The sequence below is a fragment of the Neltuma alba genome, unplaced genomic scaffold, assembly GCF_004799145.2.
Source record: "Neltuma alba isolate B1F8T4 unplaced genomic scaffold, ASM479914v2 tig00004624_pilon, whole genome shotgun sequence".
NCBI lineage: Eukaryota > Viridiplantae > Streptophyta > Magnoliopsida > Fabales > Fabaceae > Neltuma > Neltuma alba.
The window spans coordinates 7,970-24,641 of NW_021633794.1; the positions used below are offsets into that span (position 1 = coordinate 7,970).

The 16,672-nt window shown below is 35.7% G+C and overlaps 3 protein-coding genes across 3 annotated transcripts; 1 reads left to right on the plus strand and 2 right to left on the minus strand.

The window, feature by feature from the left end:
- Positions 1–2,134: 2,134 nt before the first annotated feature.
- Positions 2,135–4,828, plus strand: LOC114745358 (uncharacterized). Its single transcript, XM_028933511.1, has 3 exons — positions 2,135–2,252; positions 3,560–3,686; positions 4,272–4,828. Exons 2-3 carry the CDS (start codon positions 3,572–3,574, stop codon positions 4,655–4,657), a joined length of 501 nt encoding a protein of 166 aa, XP_028789344.1. The 5' UTR covers positions 2,135–2,252; positions 3,560–3,571; the 3' UTR covers positions 4,658–4,828.
- A 382-nt stretch (positions 4,829–5,210) lies between these two features.
- Positions 5,211–9,513, minus strand: LOC114745357 (selenocysteine methyltransferase). Its single transcript, XM_028933510.1, has 7 exons — positions 9,229–9,513; positions 8,740–8,796; positions 8,433–8,662; positions 8,034–8,163; positions 6,960–7,163; positions 6,411–6,482; positions 5,211–5,739 (listed from the first exon to the last, which is right to left on the minus strand). Exons 1-7 carry the CDS (start codon positions 9,382–9,384, stop codon positions 5,578–5,580), a joined length of 1,011 nt encoding a protein of 336 aa, XP_028789343.1. The 5' UTR covers positions 9,385–9,513; the 3' UTR covers positions 5,211–5,577.
- A 3,303-nt stretch (positions 9,514–12,816) lies between these two features.
- On the minus strand, positions 12,817–15,594 carry LOC114745355 (serine/threonine-protein kinase STY13-like). Its single transcript, XM_028933509.1, has 7 exons — positions 15,428–15,594; positions 14,942–15,320; positions 14,422–14,531; positions 13,928–14,133; positions 13,652–13,826; positions 13,331–13,465; positions 12,817–13,239 (listed from the first exon to the last, which is right to left on the minus strand). The coding sequence occupies exons 2-7, from the start codon at positions 15,264–15,266 to the stop codon at positions 13,036–13,038; spliced, it is 1,155 nt and encodes a 384-aa protein (XP_028789342.1). The 5' UTR covers positions 15,267–15,320; positions 15,428–15,594; the 3' UTR covers positions 12,817–13,035.
- Positions 15,595–16,672: the final 1,078 nt, after the last annotated feature.

The window sequence follows — 16,672 nt, forward strand, 5'->3', positions numbered from 1 at the left end:
TTTGGGGTCAGCAAGAAACTATTACAAAACACAGAATAATCCCATCAGGGAAGGCACGTACCTGGGAGTTCCACTCCCTCCACACGAAACAGTAATGAGTGCGAGGTGTCATAGAAACAATGAAACATTAAACATAGGAACCATTGAATGACAGAAGTGAGCTGCAAGATTTCATTTAAAACTAGAGCTTCAACAGTTGAAATTTATTAGTATGGCTGAGATGTGACGTGGGCGTAGGCAATTTGATGCCTAGAGGAAAAGGCAGAGTAAGAAAAAAGAGAGCAATGGGACCCGATTCCTAGAATCCCTATCTATGTATCTGCATCCCCCCCCCCAACTTGATTCTCTTCCTTGACTGCTCACAAACAGAGATATAGAGAGAGAGAGAGAAGGATTGCATTGTGAAGCAGATGAAATTGAAGTCAATCGTCATCCGGGGGTGACAACTTATAATTGGCCTTCAATAATGAAATCTCAATCATGCCTCATCTGACTCTTTCTTGTCCTTTTCTCCCCTAATTTTTTTTTTGGGGGATAGGGGCTTTTTAAATTTACTTTGCTTGTATGCTACACTCTACCTGAATCTTGCACGTGACGTGGTTGTCATACTGATGTAGCCGTTCAATTATTTAAACCTTGTCCATCGCATTGCATTTCATCATTCAAACACACTCCTTTTCTCCTTTCCCATATTTGAAAGAATCCCAAATAAGTTTTCTTTTCTGGGCAAAGGATAATATTATAAAGCATAAACGAGACCTTTACAGGAATTTTTTTTCACTTAAAACAAATCAAGAAATGTAGATCCAATGGGTAGGGGTTTCTGTAGAGATGAAAGAGGCAGTCAAAAGATGCATCTTTAATTCTACTTTGGCCAAAGTATCTTCTTCTGTTGATGGGGGAGAATAAATTAACTGTGTTCTATAAGGGTTTCTTTTTCTTTTTCAGCTTTAAAACCTATTCAATCGAGCTCCTACATAGTTTTCATAAATTATACTTTAAACCTCCCAAATTGGTCCTTTCAATTCTTTCTTCCTCTTTTCCGCAAAATCTTGGAATGGCTTCATCTTTCCACCCACCTCATTTATACTTGGGGATGTAACTTCATGAAATCTTCCAAAGCACACAACATATGATCATATATAGTACACTCTGTTCAGTGTGCATATGCAGGAAATCATTACTTCTTAGCATAAGGTTAAAATGGTAGGATGAAGAGGGCCACTCTAGCAGCCGGGATGGGATTTTTTTTGTGTTTTTTTTTTAGGGTTACTCGGAATTCAAAGATTTGATCAACCAACATCTTTTAAGGGCGATGCTAGAGAAAAGGCTGAGGAAAAGAACAGTGTTGTCGCTTGCTAAAGATGGGTACGAGGAGAGGAGAGGAGAGAATGAATCAGGCTTGTCGCTTTGTTTATTGTAAAAACACATACACCTTGCCCCCCCAGAGCTCCATTGTTATGCTTCTCATTTCCGTTGGCCAGTTTCTGATAATGCCCCACTCCTTCTTCCTAAAGCTTGGGCATGGGCCACAGAAGATGCGGAAATGTGAAGAACAGAAAAAGCAAGATAATGGAAGCAGTGAGATTTTTGGATTGAATCCATATACATGACTATTTGAAATGTAATAATGCTCTATTGACAGGATATTCTGGGAAGAATACCTAAAGTTTTAATCAATGTTTTACCTCCGAAATATTTTTAAAAATAAAATATTTTTACATGTTATCCTAATTAAACAAACTAATCACATATCATAATTAAAAATCATAAATTTATTAAATATGGAATTTTTTTTTGGTACTAGTAAATATAAAAGACTAATTAATGTAGGAGTACAAAAATTAAATATATCTATAACTGTATCACTATGACTAAGTAACTTATTCCGGCAAAAAAGACTAATTAAGGTAGGAGTACAAAAATTAAGGAAATACTTGGCATTCCGTATACTTTAATTTAATTTATTTATTTTATTGAATGTGTGTTAACTAATTTTAAATAAAATGACATTAATAATTGTGAAGTAGCAGTTATTACCCCTCGGGGCAATTCTTCTCCGCAATGATTTTAATCGTTTCGCTTTTATTGAAGGATAAAGAGTAAAGAGGACAAATGGACAATGTGGTGTAATTATTATGGATGAAAACAATAAAATCCCCAAATCTTCTCCCTTCCGCCTCCGCTCTGTTTAAGCTCGTGCCCGACGGAATTCAGCAAGCTTCAACTCGACGTCTTCTATCGCTGACACGGTAATCTTTAGATTTCTTTGTTTGTTCCAGCTCTCGCTTTGTGCTTCTGTGTTTTCTTATTGTTGAGCTAAAATTTACTGTCATCGGGCGTTTGTTGCCCCTAGTTTTTCATTATTGTGATTGTCACCAGAGCGCAGTATTTCATCACGTATTGGTGTGCTTGTTCATAGAATCAATCTTCCACTAAGTGGGTTCTCTTGTGGCTGCTAAAAACTGATCACGGCTTGTTGGTTTATAATTCATTTGCCAAATGCACGGTCTTTCCGCTATATTTCTGCTGAAGTCCTTTCTCTCTCTTTTCTTTTGAAAATTATGACTTTTTTTTCACATTGCTGCATGGTGTAGTTCTCAGCCTCTGTAATGATTCTTATGGATATTTGAAAACATTTTACGGATTTTCTGTATGTTTGATGATTTCCACAATTTGATGTATTTATTCATGCAAAATTTATTAGTTTCCTTTTCAACATCTTTTATAGGATTTTATTAGGTGATAGGAGAGTAATTGAATGGGAGTTCTATCACTTTTCTCAGTGTTAGGGTTAAAAATTTATATTTTAACTGAATAAATTTCTTTGGCACTCTGAAGATCAGTTGTACGTCTTGGAGTTTTCCCTTCATGTTATTGCTTTCCTGGTGTTGCTTTGTTATGTGTGTTTGTGTGTGTGTGTGTGTGTTTTTTTTTTGGGGGGGGGGGTGGGTTGGGAATCTTAGAGTTTTGCTAATTTCATTGAAGCAATGAGGCTTCCTACACGCAAAAATGCTTTTCATTTCGCATCCTTTCCCTGGGGGGTCATGACTCATGACATTTCTCCCTTGTCTTGTCCCACAGATTAATCGTTGATCTCAGTAACTATGCCATCTCTTATGTTGTCTTGGGGGGTTCTGTTGTGCCACTATTCTTGGATTTATAGTATGAAATACGTTTTAGGCTGCTAGTATCCTCTATTTGATTCAGGGGCTGTCCTATTGATTATAAAACCCTCATGATAGCGTTGTTGTTGAATCACAATGGGGTCCGTTTGTGTGTGAATTGTGAATGCCTTATGACATTTATACGCTGCATTTCTTAGCAAGAGAATTTATAAGGTTTTAGCTTTCTTTTTTCTTGTTTCGTGAGGACCATGGTAACTCTTATTTTTTAGTCTTTTTTTTACCAAATATTTCTGAGTCTTGAAAACTAGGGCACAGAGCCCACAAATGTTATTGGGATTGTTTGACAAAACCTGGGGTGCTAATATGTTCTTTGCATGTTTCATTCTCAAGCTCAAGTAAACAATCTGATCAGATCCTTTATATTTTGACAGAGTTTTCTTACTATGAAGAGGGCAATGCCGTGGAGTGATGATGATGAGGACTCATCATCAGATGAATCCTCATCATTACATTCAGATTCCGAGCACAATAGTGAAACTGGAAAGAAAAAATCAAAGGGTATTTGCCTACAATAACATCTTCTCAGTTGATAATCGCTTGTAATCTATGTTAAAGCCAAATATGTTCAACCTCGCAGTAAATTTTCTGCTGTTAGTAAAATACATAACTGAATCTTGTATACAGCTTCCAGATATCCTAGTTCCTTGACCAATGAATGTGCACTTCTGTCCACTGTGATTATGACAAATATACGTATTTTGTGAATAAATGTGTCGACAAAGATGTGATCCAAATTTGACGGAATTGGTCACCATACTCATGACTCTTTGCTGTGGTGTAGTTGTTTTAGGTAGTAAATTTTAACACGTAAGACAGGATTTATTGAACTTTGTCTGTGGAAGGGAAATAAAATTATCCCTTCCAAAAAATGGTTTTTGAAAGATGATAAATAATAACATGGAGTAGAAATTTCTGAAACTGCAAAATGGTAACCTTGAGCTAATAGAGTTCCCAGCTTGAGAACTTATATTTTTGGATAGCTTCATGCTCTATTGCTTTTGAAGCTCAGCATCATCTTGAAAATTTTCTCTCTAATTTTGTTCCTATGTAATTTTACTTTGCTATCTGTATAACTGTCTGCAGATAAATCTAGAGAGCAGAAAAGCAAAGCTATTGATTTTGAAGCTTTAAAGCGACATGGATTTAAAGGTGGACCTTCAGTCTTGAAGGTACCCCCACCAAAAGAAGGGGACAAGGAGCAAGATTGGTCTTGGTCTACTGGAAAGGAAAGGCGTGACAACAAAGAGGTTGAAGAATCATATGAAGAAAGACAGAAAACAAGAGCTGCTATATCCCTTGGGGAGCAGCTTTCAACGGTTCAGACTCAGAGAGAAAAGAAGAACATCTCCTTTTCTCAGAAGGAGAAGAGAAAAAGAGAGCTTGGTCAGGCAAGCCGAGGGAAAAATTATGTTGAAGAAGAGAAGAGGTTGTTGAGGGATAGTGGTATATATTCTGGTTTTGATACTTGATAAACGGACCTAAATTCTCTTCATCGTGTATAATGGTACTTCTTTGGGATCCCATGCGCTGAAAAGATTTGGTTGTAGCCATGGTTTCTATCGATACTTGAAAAACTCGGGATAATCCATTATGGTCTCAAGGGAAATTTGGAAATGCAATTCTTGTAGTTTTACCACTTAGATAGCGCACAATTGAGATGGCGTGGGCAGTTGAACTTGTTTTCCATTTTCATTTTACTTTGCTAGGAGGCGTCTTTATATTACTTCGTAGGAGATGTGCTTCGTTCACTCGGAGCCCCTCAATTTAATAATTCAATTCAATTCAATAAAAAAGAAAATATCCTGCTGGTTAGTGTTATTTCCCGACTTATTGTTTCGAACTGGTGATTTAATTGGAGGAGCTAAAATGCTGCCACCATCAAGCCAAGAATTCGAATGGCTTTATTAGTATGTAGCCTTGCCCTGTCATGATACCAAATCATTTGGAAGGCAAAGAGATCTCCAGAAGCAAAAGCGAGCGAATTCCTTCCTTTTTTTTTTTTTGGGGTGGACAAACGCGAGCGAATTTAAGGTGCAGTTATTTTCATAATTTTAACATCGTCAAACAAAATATCAACATGACATTTCAACAGGTCTACGGGTTCACACGTCAATCATGTCTTCTTTCTTCTAGAAAATAAAATAAAACGGGGTGGAAAAGCCAAACATTTTTCCGTAGGTGTTGAGACTCATCTTGACTGAGACCTGCACAACGATCCTCAAGTTGAAGGTGGAGCTGGCATCAAGGGCAAAATGCTGTTTACACCACAAGTGCAGAATGGTTAAGCAAGGTCTTCCCACCTCAAAATGCCCAGAGGAGCAACATGACACAGCACCATCTGCCAGCCTCGTCAGCATTCGAACACTCCATGCCGGATATGTGAGGGAAGTCACTCCGCGGCTAGAGTGGCTGATCTGCGGGAGAGTGTCCTGTATATGCCTCTGATAGTAGCTGGGGTTGTTCGGCAACAACCTCCTACAAGAGAGGCTCCCAGCTCACACCATTTATTTACATACGACACAAAATCGTCATCTGAAACCCCTGTGTTTTCCTGTATCAATAACGTACAATTAATACTATATGATTCACTATTCACCAATTATGCGAAGAGTGAAAGCTGTTAAATGATTAGATAGATCGCAATTTGCCATCTTTGTCCACCAACAAATGTATAACTTACAAACTTTCCAAACCAGAGAAAGTGACCCTCCTATTGAAAGAACTAATTAGGCACTTGTGACGTAAAAAATAAACACAACACAGCTTGAACGACAGAAAGTGGTGTTCCAAACATATGTACAGAAACTGCATTTATTGGATACGATTAAGTAATAGCTAACGCTTATGAAGTGTGCCCATTATGGTCTGAAATCAATGATTAAATAACTCGTTCAGTTTCATCATATACCATATATTTAAATATATAAACTTGCAAAAAAAGCAGTTACACAGTAATTGCAAGTCCACCACCCAAAAAAAAAAAAAGGCTTCTGAGACAGCATACGCATGTGTCAAGACCATCGTACTCACAAAGAAAGATCAATATCTTACTCCTCATTTATTACAACTTTTTTCCGCTCTTTGTCCAAGTTTTAATCATCATTTTTAGACGCCACAACTTTATATCTCTGCATCTAGTTTAATTTTCAAAAAGAATATGACCTCTCGATCCTTGAAAAACGATGCAAGATGCAACGGCAGAAGCAGAGAAAAGGAACTTACTACCCACTCCTTTTTGTCACCATCGTAGCTTTCCCCACTGTTTGGATAGATAACAATTGGTTTTGTAGTCACCTGAAGGATTAATATGTGAATCAAAGATAAGCACTCTACAAAATGGCATCTAACAATATAGAAACTAATTAGCACCAACATTTATTCTTCAGCAAATCAGAAATGGAAGAACAGACGGGTTCAATAACCAATATAGCTGCACATGAACATAAAAACAATATACGGATTTCGAGTACACCTAATCATTTTACCATATGTTGCAAATCTTACGCCCATAACATATGTACCTATTTATCACTATCCATCTAGATAGTAACCGGACGATCAAAAAGAAGAGAGCTGGGCAAGGTAGATACTGGAATTGCAGTAATTAATAAAAACCCAAAGAAAAGAAGGGGCTGGACGAACATGTTTTAAAATAATTCGAGAAAACCAAGGTCTATAATCTAGACGTGGCATACGCAAACACACACAAGATACACACACAGGAGTAAATAATTCAAATTCAATTAGGTATTGGAGAGCCAGAAGATATACCTTCTTAAGCGATAATATTAGGCCATGTATAAATCTAGGGGGAGTGCAGTTTATTCCAACAGCAATAACTCCTTTGCATGACTCGGCAATGGAGCCGCACTCAGCCAAAGGATCACCACTAACAACATTAATTCCGTCCTTGGAGTTAAATGAAAACCATGCAGGGATCTTTATGTTTTCTTCTTCTAGAAGCTTCGCATAAGCCTGAACAATAAACCACCATGGTTACTGAGAGTCAAGACCAGAAGGAAAAAATCAATGGAAGTGAAGACCATTAACATTCCAAGCTTAATGTTCTCCATCACCTACTGGGTTTTTGTCCCATTCCAGAATACTCGATATGCTCAATTACTTCTCGTCTTTAGTGTCTCACACAATATGTAAGATTAATTGCGTAGCAATTGCACCCTATCTAAAATGGAAAATTACAGCTTCCTCAGTTTCTTGTCATCAATCTCAGCAAATGGCAGATTTTGAGATCGGGCTTTTATAGTGAGAATGATTAAGAGATAGGAGCTTCTATAGCGAGAAAGGTTCAGAGACAGAAATTCTATTGGGAAGACTATTTCAGAGACAGGGGGCTTCTGTGGTGAGAAGGGTTAAGAAACAGAAACAAAGCCTCAGTTATGAGAAAGACTAAAATAAAGACTGTTCTAGATAGTGAAATCAGTTGTTTTCTTTTTTCTCTCCAGAAATCTTGCATGAGACCTTACAAAGTCCTTTAGTTGCAGTTCACGGAATTCACAAAGGCGCATGAAGAATGATAGCACATATAAGAGTGATCCAAAAATTGCAGAACTGAAATAGAAGCCCTATTACACGCATTTTCAGATTTTTCCTCAAGGATTGCTGCATGTTCTTACTAGCTTTGTTAAAAAAATTTCGTTCCCATAAATCAATGATTATGGATCGCATAAAATGCAGTCAATCAAAATAATTCAAAAAATTTACCCGTAACCTTTTGTATTATCAAGTTATTACATTTTAATTCAAAAAGCAATGAAGGAGGAGTTTCAGTTCCAATTTATCCATCAAGGATTCCAGTTCACATAATTTCCAAAGCTTTGAAGATACCTGAGCTTCTAGCTTATTTGGCACTGTTTCAAATGCAATTAAGTCAGCACCTGAATCAGCCAATATTTGAACTCTTCTCCTATGAAAATCTTTCAGAGTTTCCAACGTGATGCCATCACCATAATCGCCACTGTTAAAAAGGAAACATGAAGAAATGTGATTATTGGCAAAACCAGTTTATGATTGTGTCTATGAAACTCCATTCCTTTTCCAAACTGTTCATAGTTCTTAATTGAGAAGCTCAACAGTGCACATGCGTGCAAGCTAGACAACTGACAGTGTTCAACCAATATTGTGAAGATCATCCGACTTTCCATCAACAAGTTCAAAATTTACATGATGCCATAAAGAAAGATAATCAGAATTAATGCATTGAATAGAGAAGACTAGTCATATCACCTGTACTCTGAGCCATCAGCCAAATAAGCTCCATAGCTGCCGACTGATGCTGCCACAAGGATTGGACGTTGTTTGAAAACTTTTCCATCGTGCTTATCTTCTGAAGAACATGCAGCACATCTTTCATAATATATACGTCGAGCTTCGAGAGCAATTTCAACACTTTTCTTGAGCAAGGCTTCACTTTCTTCGTTAGAAAAGCCTTTAGCTAGAAAACCTTGAATGGTGGCCTATGCACCCAAAAACGCCTCAAGTTCGGTTTTAAGAACAGAAAACATATAAAACCGCGTCCTTAGCAAGTACTTACCTGATAAGATGCTGTGATTAAAATATCGGCACCATTTTCAAGATAATCAAGGTGTACCTGCTCCATCAAGTAGGTCCGTGAATTATCGAAAGTTTATAACTATCACTAAACGGAACAAACAACAACAACAAAAGAAACCCTTCATAAATCCAGTTAAAAGATAAACGGTGAATTTCAGGTTCAGAAACGTTCCTAAAATGGCGATATTGAGACGGAGTTCGCCATAGTTTGCAAAATAGGACAAACGGATGGATAAATAATTAAAGTAAATTGACAAATAAAATTTACGACGTTCTCAAATATGAATCAATCATCTGTGATGCTTGTGTAATATGCCAATAGCTAAGTCAGACTCATCAGCTTCCGGAAAATTGACAATTTCCACAGAGAGGGCCCACTGGTCTCTTGGAGTGGATATTGGGAACAATTTTGGATTCCAAGAACTACTAAATAACCCAACACTGTTAGTTTCAATCCAGGAAAGAGTACCTCACGAATAAGGTGGGGTGAGGCGAGGAGGCATTTGGCACTCCAGAGAGGATCGTTGAGGTCGGCACCGTGGCGTTCGAGCTCCGTCGCGAGGCCGCCGTCGATGACGGCTGTGCCGCCTGCCTGGCGAAGGAAGTCAGTGAGCAATGATGGCATTGGGCGGGCGCGATAGGGTCAATGAACCAAGACGTTGGAGCGCAGCTCTGAATTTCCAAATGCCTCACCCTGCTCCCCAGATCAGGTATACTGTCCCATTCAACTCGCCTTCATAGTTCACAGTACCATGTTTCTGGGATCCATCGAATGATTAACTACACTGGTAGCTTTATTTCATTCTTAATTTAATGAGGAAATTGCAAATAAAAACCCTCTAATATATACAATTGTGATTTGAGACCCTTAATTTGAAAAATAGCAGATAAAGACCTGGTCTCATATTGTAAATATGAAATTTTAGTGAAATGTCTAAAATGGCTCTTGGTCAAATGACAAATTTACTTTAGCGAATGACAACTTCAATAGATTAAATCACAACTTGGCTAAGGATATGCTAAATAGCAAGTTTACTATGAGAAATGACAGGTTTATTTTAGTGAATGACAACTTCAATAGGCCAAATCACAATTTGACTGAGGGACATTTCAGACATTTCACCAAAATTTCATATTTATAATATGGAACCGGGTCTGTATCTACTATTTTTCAAATTAAGAGTTCCAAATTGTAATTTCACATATTAGAGGTTTTTATTTACAATTTTTTCTAATTTAATTTTCATAATTTTTATGACTAGAAGAGTAATAAAGGCAGTGGATCTGTGGATGTAGGTAGTCACAAAATTAAGACAATCCTGATACGAGCTAAAAGAATTTATACTTTAATTTTTAAAATTATTATATTTATGAATTTAATATTGATTTTTTAATTCTAATACCTTTTTTAATCGAGTTTTATTTATGCAGTCAATCACACATTGGCTATTTGTTTTAGTATTAAAGGTGTGTGTAATTTATACTCTTAAACTAAAACCTAAACCAATACATGGACACAATCATCAGTATAAAATTGAAATCTAAATTAAATCTTATTGCAGGACTCCTATCGCCTATTCTCCTTTCTTGTCAGCCTTTTCTTTTATTCCTTCTTTTCTTTTTCATTTGTTGACTAATAATCCGAACTTTTTCTTCTGGGCATCATCTCATCTAGCTCTGCGCTGATTAAAAGACAAATGGCCTGTTTGGGATAATAATAATAATAAAAAAACGCTCATATGTAAATTGAAATAAAAAAATTTTTATACTTATTTCATAAATCATAATTAAAATATTATTTATAAACTATCCTAAACAGATGTAAAATCCGGTCTATGCTACTAAAAACACAAAAGTGTGTAATGAACTAAAGCCAATCGCATGTTTGATAAATATTAACAACAGCATATTACCACCCCCCCCCATTAAAAAAATCATTTTAGAATTTTTTGTGATTTTTTAAAAATATTTTTAGTTCTGAAAGTTTATGGATGCTTCCATTAATCTTTTTGCTATTTTACTCTTTGTCAATATCTCAATCTAATCTAATGAACAATGACGCAGTACTCATTTTTTTATCAGTTATATGGAAGTGGCTGAGCACTCGGACATGTTTATTTTGGAGCCAAAATACTCTTATACTGCCTCTCGTGATTAACTAATATGAAGAGAGTAAGAAAGTTATTAAATTTAGTAACTTTTTTAATTTTTTTTTAAATTAGTTCACTAATTTTTATATTACCATCTCTGGTCCTAAATATAAAAAGTAGTAGATTAATTTGAGTAGATTAAAAAAATAATTAAGTTAGTTATTTATAATAAATAAGTGTTGTCTTTCTTAAAATATAGTTATTAATCAAGTTTATTGGCTCTAAGCCTCTAACTACTGTTCTTAAAAGGACTATCTTAAAAAATAAATAAATAAATATGAGAGATAAAGTGGATTGAGGTTTTAAATTTAGGACTAAAATAAAAATCAAACGAGGTTTTATATTAAAAACTAGAGGTGGTAATAACCAGAGGTGGTATTTTAATTTGTAATATATATATGAATTAGGGAAAAAAGTTTGAAATTAGTAAATGTCAAAATGAGGAGCTAACACTTAATGATATCAAAAATAAAGGAACAGCCTCAATGAGAAGCTAACACTAAATAATGGCGAAAATAAAGGAACAGCTTTTGAAATTAAAAAATAATAATAAAATGTTTCTTGTTTAAAAAAAGTTTCCAACTCCTTGTCCGAGACACACCACCAATGACGTCAAGCAGAAAGAAGCGATGCAGTTTTGTGCTAATTTGAAACTATTAATATAAGTATTCTTACGCGAGTTTGAGATTAAAAATTTTTTTTTTCATATATTTATCTTATATTATTTTCAGTTTTAATTATAAGATCTTATTTATAGATTGTAAATAAAATCTTATGATTAGCACAGGAGCTAGTATTTCATTGAAAAGTTGTTGGAAGGAATCATAATTCCAAGCAATGTGGTCCACTAGTGTATGATATGTGTCGGAGCGATGGTGAATTGGTGATGATTGAGTGAGAAATGCGATTCTTCTGGTGGCCCCGCGTTTCCCCTTCCGCTCTTTGTTTCCTTTTGTTTCGTGGCTCACCGTCACTTGAACACTGTATACTGCCCCCATAATATCACTTTCACTCATTCGCTCCTCCACGCCTCAGATTTGAGAGGCTGCTTCTTACTTTTGTCACTATGTTTGGCTCATGATTCCCCATCGCATCCCCGTCCCTGTCCATTTCGTTTCCATTTTGAATTTTCCAGCATACATAATTATATTTAGATTTCATATTTTTCTCAAAATCATAATCATTTTAAAGACGAAATTACTAATAATCTGTTTTTTGGTCAGGTTCGTAATGATACTAACTCTTAAGGATATTTACAACTTTTAGGACAGTTGAGTTTCAATGTTTCAACGCATTCATAAATTCTTCATCTCACACTCCTGCTCTGAAGCAACCCAACGAATCTCCGAGTAATGGGACGCCTTCTCTCTCTAAAGGGGAGGGGACCCCAGCAACATCAATTTCAAAACTCACAGGCCACCGTCCAGGCCTCATCTTAATTCTTTACCTTACCATCATTCAATATGGCACGCATTGCTTCTGCTTCCTTCGCTTGTGGTTTGAATTTAACGTCATTTTCATATACTGCGACTGGAATATAGATTTATGACTATTCTGTATCAATTTTACTTCTTGATATTTGTTTGTTTCTTATAAAAAGAAAACACTTTAACATTGGTAGCCAAACATCTTATAGATTAATTTTTCTCATTAAAATCATAAAATTAAGATGTCGTCAGTGCTTTTTGAAATCATTAATGAGATCTTTAATACTAAATTTAAAACATCCGTATAATTTTATTTAAGATTAAATGATAAATTTAAACAAAACGATTTTTAATTTTAAAATCAGTGATGATTCTTCTCACCTTTTTTATTTTTAATTTTATTCTTAAAATTTTCTTACTCTCAATCTTGTAAAATTTGACTAACTAATTCCCTTGTTTTCAATCGGAATATACTCTTAATTAGCTATTCTTATAGCTCTGACCACCACCCAAGGGGGAAAAAACTGATGTCCAGAGCCAGTCTTGTCCTCTAATAATAGTCTCATTTCAATCTCCAATACATAGCAAATAAGTGCATCCAAAAAATTAAAAGAAAATGAAAACCTACAGATCTAGCTTTTACCATAAACAAAACAGAAGGAAATTAAAAGCATAAGACGAAGAGAGGGTTGGACAAAATTAAAGGACTCCACCAGGACAAAAACACCAAAAACTAGATTGGTCTTTTGAAATCATGCGTCCTCCCTTGCTTGTATCTATTGCCTCTAACATTCTCACTACCTCGTCCATCTCAGGGCGTTTATCTGGGTCTTCATCCCAACATTTTCGCATGATCCTTGCAAGTGCACTTGGGCAACATCTTGGGATTTCTGGTCGCATGTTCTGTTCCAAAAAACAAAACAGTTTCACTCAATGTAAGAGCTAATGATACGTGGTATAAGCAGAACATTTAGAAAAAGAAAAATTTGCAAACCTGTCGGACAATCCCCGTAAATACATCAGAAATCTTGTGAGTAGGATAAGGCAAGTCACAGCAATATATCTCCCACAAGCAAATCCCAAAACTATACACGTCACATTTTTTATTGTAAGGCTTACCATTAAGCACCTGCCACCAAATAATTGTTCATCATCTGTCTCAAACGTAGAAAACTATGCCCCAACAAAGCGAGAATCGTAGAATTTCTTGGAAGCTTATTAGTGAAACGAGCTGTGTTTATTGTAAAATTAAAGCATAATGATGATTCAGTTAGACGATACATCAGATGTCTGCAGAGTAATAAAAGCAGGTTACCTCTGGCGCCATATACCAAGGGGTGCCAACCCCTCCAGTCATTTCACATGGGTTCTGAGCCTCAATTCGAGCAACACCAAAATCAGCAATTTTTGCGGTTCCATTTGCATCCAACAAAATATTTTCTGTCTTCACATCACGGTGCACAATCTTTTTAGTATGAAGATAACTCAATCTGAAATTGATCCCAAAAAACACCATAACTGTAGTCAAATACGCCTATTATAACCTTACGAGAATTTATCAATTCCTGCTTTCGCAAGAAGCGATACTCACCCTCTGGAGAGGTCCAACGCAAGTTGAATGGCAACGTCAAAATCAAGTTTCTTCCTTCTGTTCCCCATCAGAAACTTCTTTAGCGTCCCCCCAGGGACAAACTCAAGAACACAACATGCCTGGGCTGGAATAAATGAATAAACTTCACTTGATACATCTTCAGAAGAAATTTTCACATATGAGTTTCCAATGGAGGCTCCAACAAACTGCATAGAAATTATCCATTTAGTCTCATCATCATCAGGAAACCACATTATTCAAGAACCATGAGTAATGTTAATGGAATACATCTCTCAGACCCCATGCAACTAATCCCACACCTAGTTTTATTTACTTAAGAACTAGAACAATCTATAATAATCTAAATCAGATACAAAAAAGTAGAACAATCTATAATAATCTAAATCAGATACAAAAAAGTCCATATATTCTAGTTCTCTGTAATTGTGTGATTTCTCGTTCCTCCAAAAGCAGTAGACTAGGAATATGCATACCTTTGTAACATTTGGATGATTAAGTTTATGCCAAGCAGCAACTTCTTGCTGAAATGATGCCCGAATAGCCGCTGCGTCAGTGTCGGTGTCCCTCCAATCAAATACCTTCACTGTAAATGATGGGAATCCGTTCCAATGATCAAATAAAACACAAAATATCAACGTTAAAAAAAGGAAAAAAACTGAACCGGATCGGCCAGTTCAACCATAAAATTACTAGTCCAATCTAGAATCATGCCAAAAATCAAAAAACTTAGAGCCCATAAAAAGTTGTGAAAGCCGTAAAAGAAATCAGTGAAACACAATAATTGATGGTTCGGCCGGTTCATGTTAACGGTAAATTGTGTGCGTGTGTAGTTAAGACTTGCTCAGCGGCGGTTTAATCAAAAAGTGCCTGATTAATTCAACGTAGACGTCCGATAAATATTTGCAAAATACCAAGAGCAAAATCTACTTTGACGTGTACAATAATCCATTCATGAACGAAAATTAAAAGCCAGATCATTCGAGAGAAATATACCAGCAACGTCTAGGCCGTCATAAACGCCACGGTAGACTGTTCCATAGGCTCCGTGATCTATAGCACGCCTTATGTCCAATTTGGAGGAATCAATTTCCCAGTCTTCCTTCTTCTTCCGCGTCGCATCTCTCGACAGAACTTTATTCAAGTGCTTGTCCAGCTGACTATCCCAATCCTTGAAATCAATCTTATCAGCTCTCACACATATTCCTCGATCGTTGAAGCTAGCGCTCTTTTCCTTCACGTTTGAACACAAACTCTTCTCTTTCGAGTCAGGTTTTTCTATCGCATCGTCCTTTACGGTGCCATTCAATTTCTCGGCCATGACACCTTTTCCGACCTACGCCCTGAAGCTTGGAAAGCTTGGATTACTTTTAATCTGCGATGGAGGAAATCATGAATGTACACTCACAATGGCGAAAGATTCCAAAGAAAAAGTAGAACGAAAAAGTCGGGGGAAGTTTTCGTTGGAATCTAATAACTTACCTCAAAATAAACTAATCAGAGTGGGGTAATCCGAATTTCATTCCTAACAGGCCGTGGTAATTTCTTGATACTAAAATCCGTCGAATTTAATTGGGAAGAACACCTAAAGATAGAGACAAAAACACAGAATCCTTCACCCAGCAATCGTTTCGGACGAATCACAACAATTACATAAATGAATTTACGTTTTATTTGGTTAGTTATCATCGCCAAGTGTCAATTATAAAAGACCTTAAAAAAAAACAGTAAAAGTCAACGCATTAAGAATATCCAATATGCGAGGAGGAGGCGTGATGTATGACCTATGCACGCACGAGGCGTGGTGATGATGGATTCGTTTGTCCGCAAGGGTCAGGCTATGCGAATGCGATCGTGGTTTGGACTTTTAATATAAAAATTAATTAACTAATTTAAATTAATTAGGAAAATTTATTTAAATTAATTATTTGTAATAATATGTATTGTGCTCTTATTAAAATATCATTATTAATCAAATGTATTGGTTAAACCACTATTATTATAAGAACTATTTTGAGCAAAAATAAATAAATGTGTGAAACAAAATAAATTGGAGTCTTTTATTATCAAAATAAAAATCAAACAAATTCTTATATTAAAGACTGAAAATAGTACTCCCTCCGTTCCTTATTATAAGAGACAAATAACCGAAGTACGTTGATCAAAAAAACAGTTAAAATTAGTTAAGAACAATTAATGTGTAAAAAGTATAATTTTTTTTCCAAAAATGCCCTCATTAATAAGGAGAGAGAGCATGAGAGAGAACAATTAAATTATTAAAAGAAAGAGAAGTGAGAGGGAGAGAGAGTGTGAGTTGGAGATAATAAATATGGGTAAAATAGTAAATTAACACAAAAAAAGTAGAGACAACTTGTAAGTGTCTCTTATATATAGGAACATGCCATAAGCATCAAATGTCTCTTATAATAAGGAACGGAGGGAGTATAACATTAGTATTAGTATTATACAAAATAAATAAAATAATATTTTGATGAAATAAAAAGATAAAATAACAATATCAAAATATTAAATTTATACAAATAACGATATCAAAAACTTAAAATTATCCACATGCTAATACGGAGTCACATGATAGAACGGTAAATTCCTTTTTCTGTCTTTGCCGCAATAAGCTATCCCTATAAATAATCTTTTATACTACCTCCGGTCTTTAATATAAGACCCCGTTTGACTTTTTGTTTGATCCTAATTATAAGACCCCAATCC

What these genes read in the sequence shown, in the direction of transcription:
- LOC114745357 (XM_028933510.1), bottom strand. Translation starts at nt 9,384, where the DNA reads ATGCCATCATTGCTCACTGACTTCCTTCGCCAGGCAGGCGGCACAGCC. An exon ending in CACCCCACCTTATTCGTGAG is followed by an intron (nt 8,797 to 9,228) that starts GTACTCTTTCCT and finishes TTGATGGAGCAG; the next exon opens with GTACACCTTGATTATCTTGA. An exon ending in GCTGATGGCTCAGAGTACAG is followed by an intron (nt 8,164 to 8,432) that starts GTGATATGACTA and finishes CCTTTTTAACAG; the next exon opens with TGGCGATTATGGTGATGGCA.
- LOC114745355 (XM_028933509.1), bottom strand. Translation starts at nt 15,266, where the DNA reads ATGGCCGAGAAATTGAATGGCACCGTAAAGGACGATGCGATAGAAAAA. An exon ending in CTTGGTATATGGCGCCAGAG is followed by an intron (nt 13,466 to 13,651) that starts GTAACCTGCTTT and finishes ATTTGGTGGCAG; the next exon opens with GTGCTTAATGGTAAGCCTTA. An exon ending in TTACGGGGATTGTCCGACAG is followed by an intron (nt 13,240 to 13,330) that starts GTTTGCAAATTT and finishes TTTTTGGAACAG; the next exon opens with AACATGCGACCAGAAATCCC.
- LOC114745358 (XM_028933511.1), top strand. Translation starts at nt 3,572, where the DNA reads ATGAAGAGGGCAATGCCGTGGAGTGATGATGATGAGGACTCATCATCA. An exon ending in TGGAAAGAAAAAATCAAAGG is followed by an intron (nt 3,687 to 4,271) that starts GTATTTGCCTAC and finishes AACTGTCTGCAG; the next exon opens with ATAAATCTAGAGAGCAGAAA.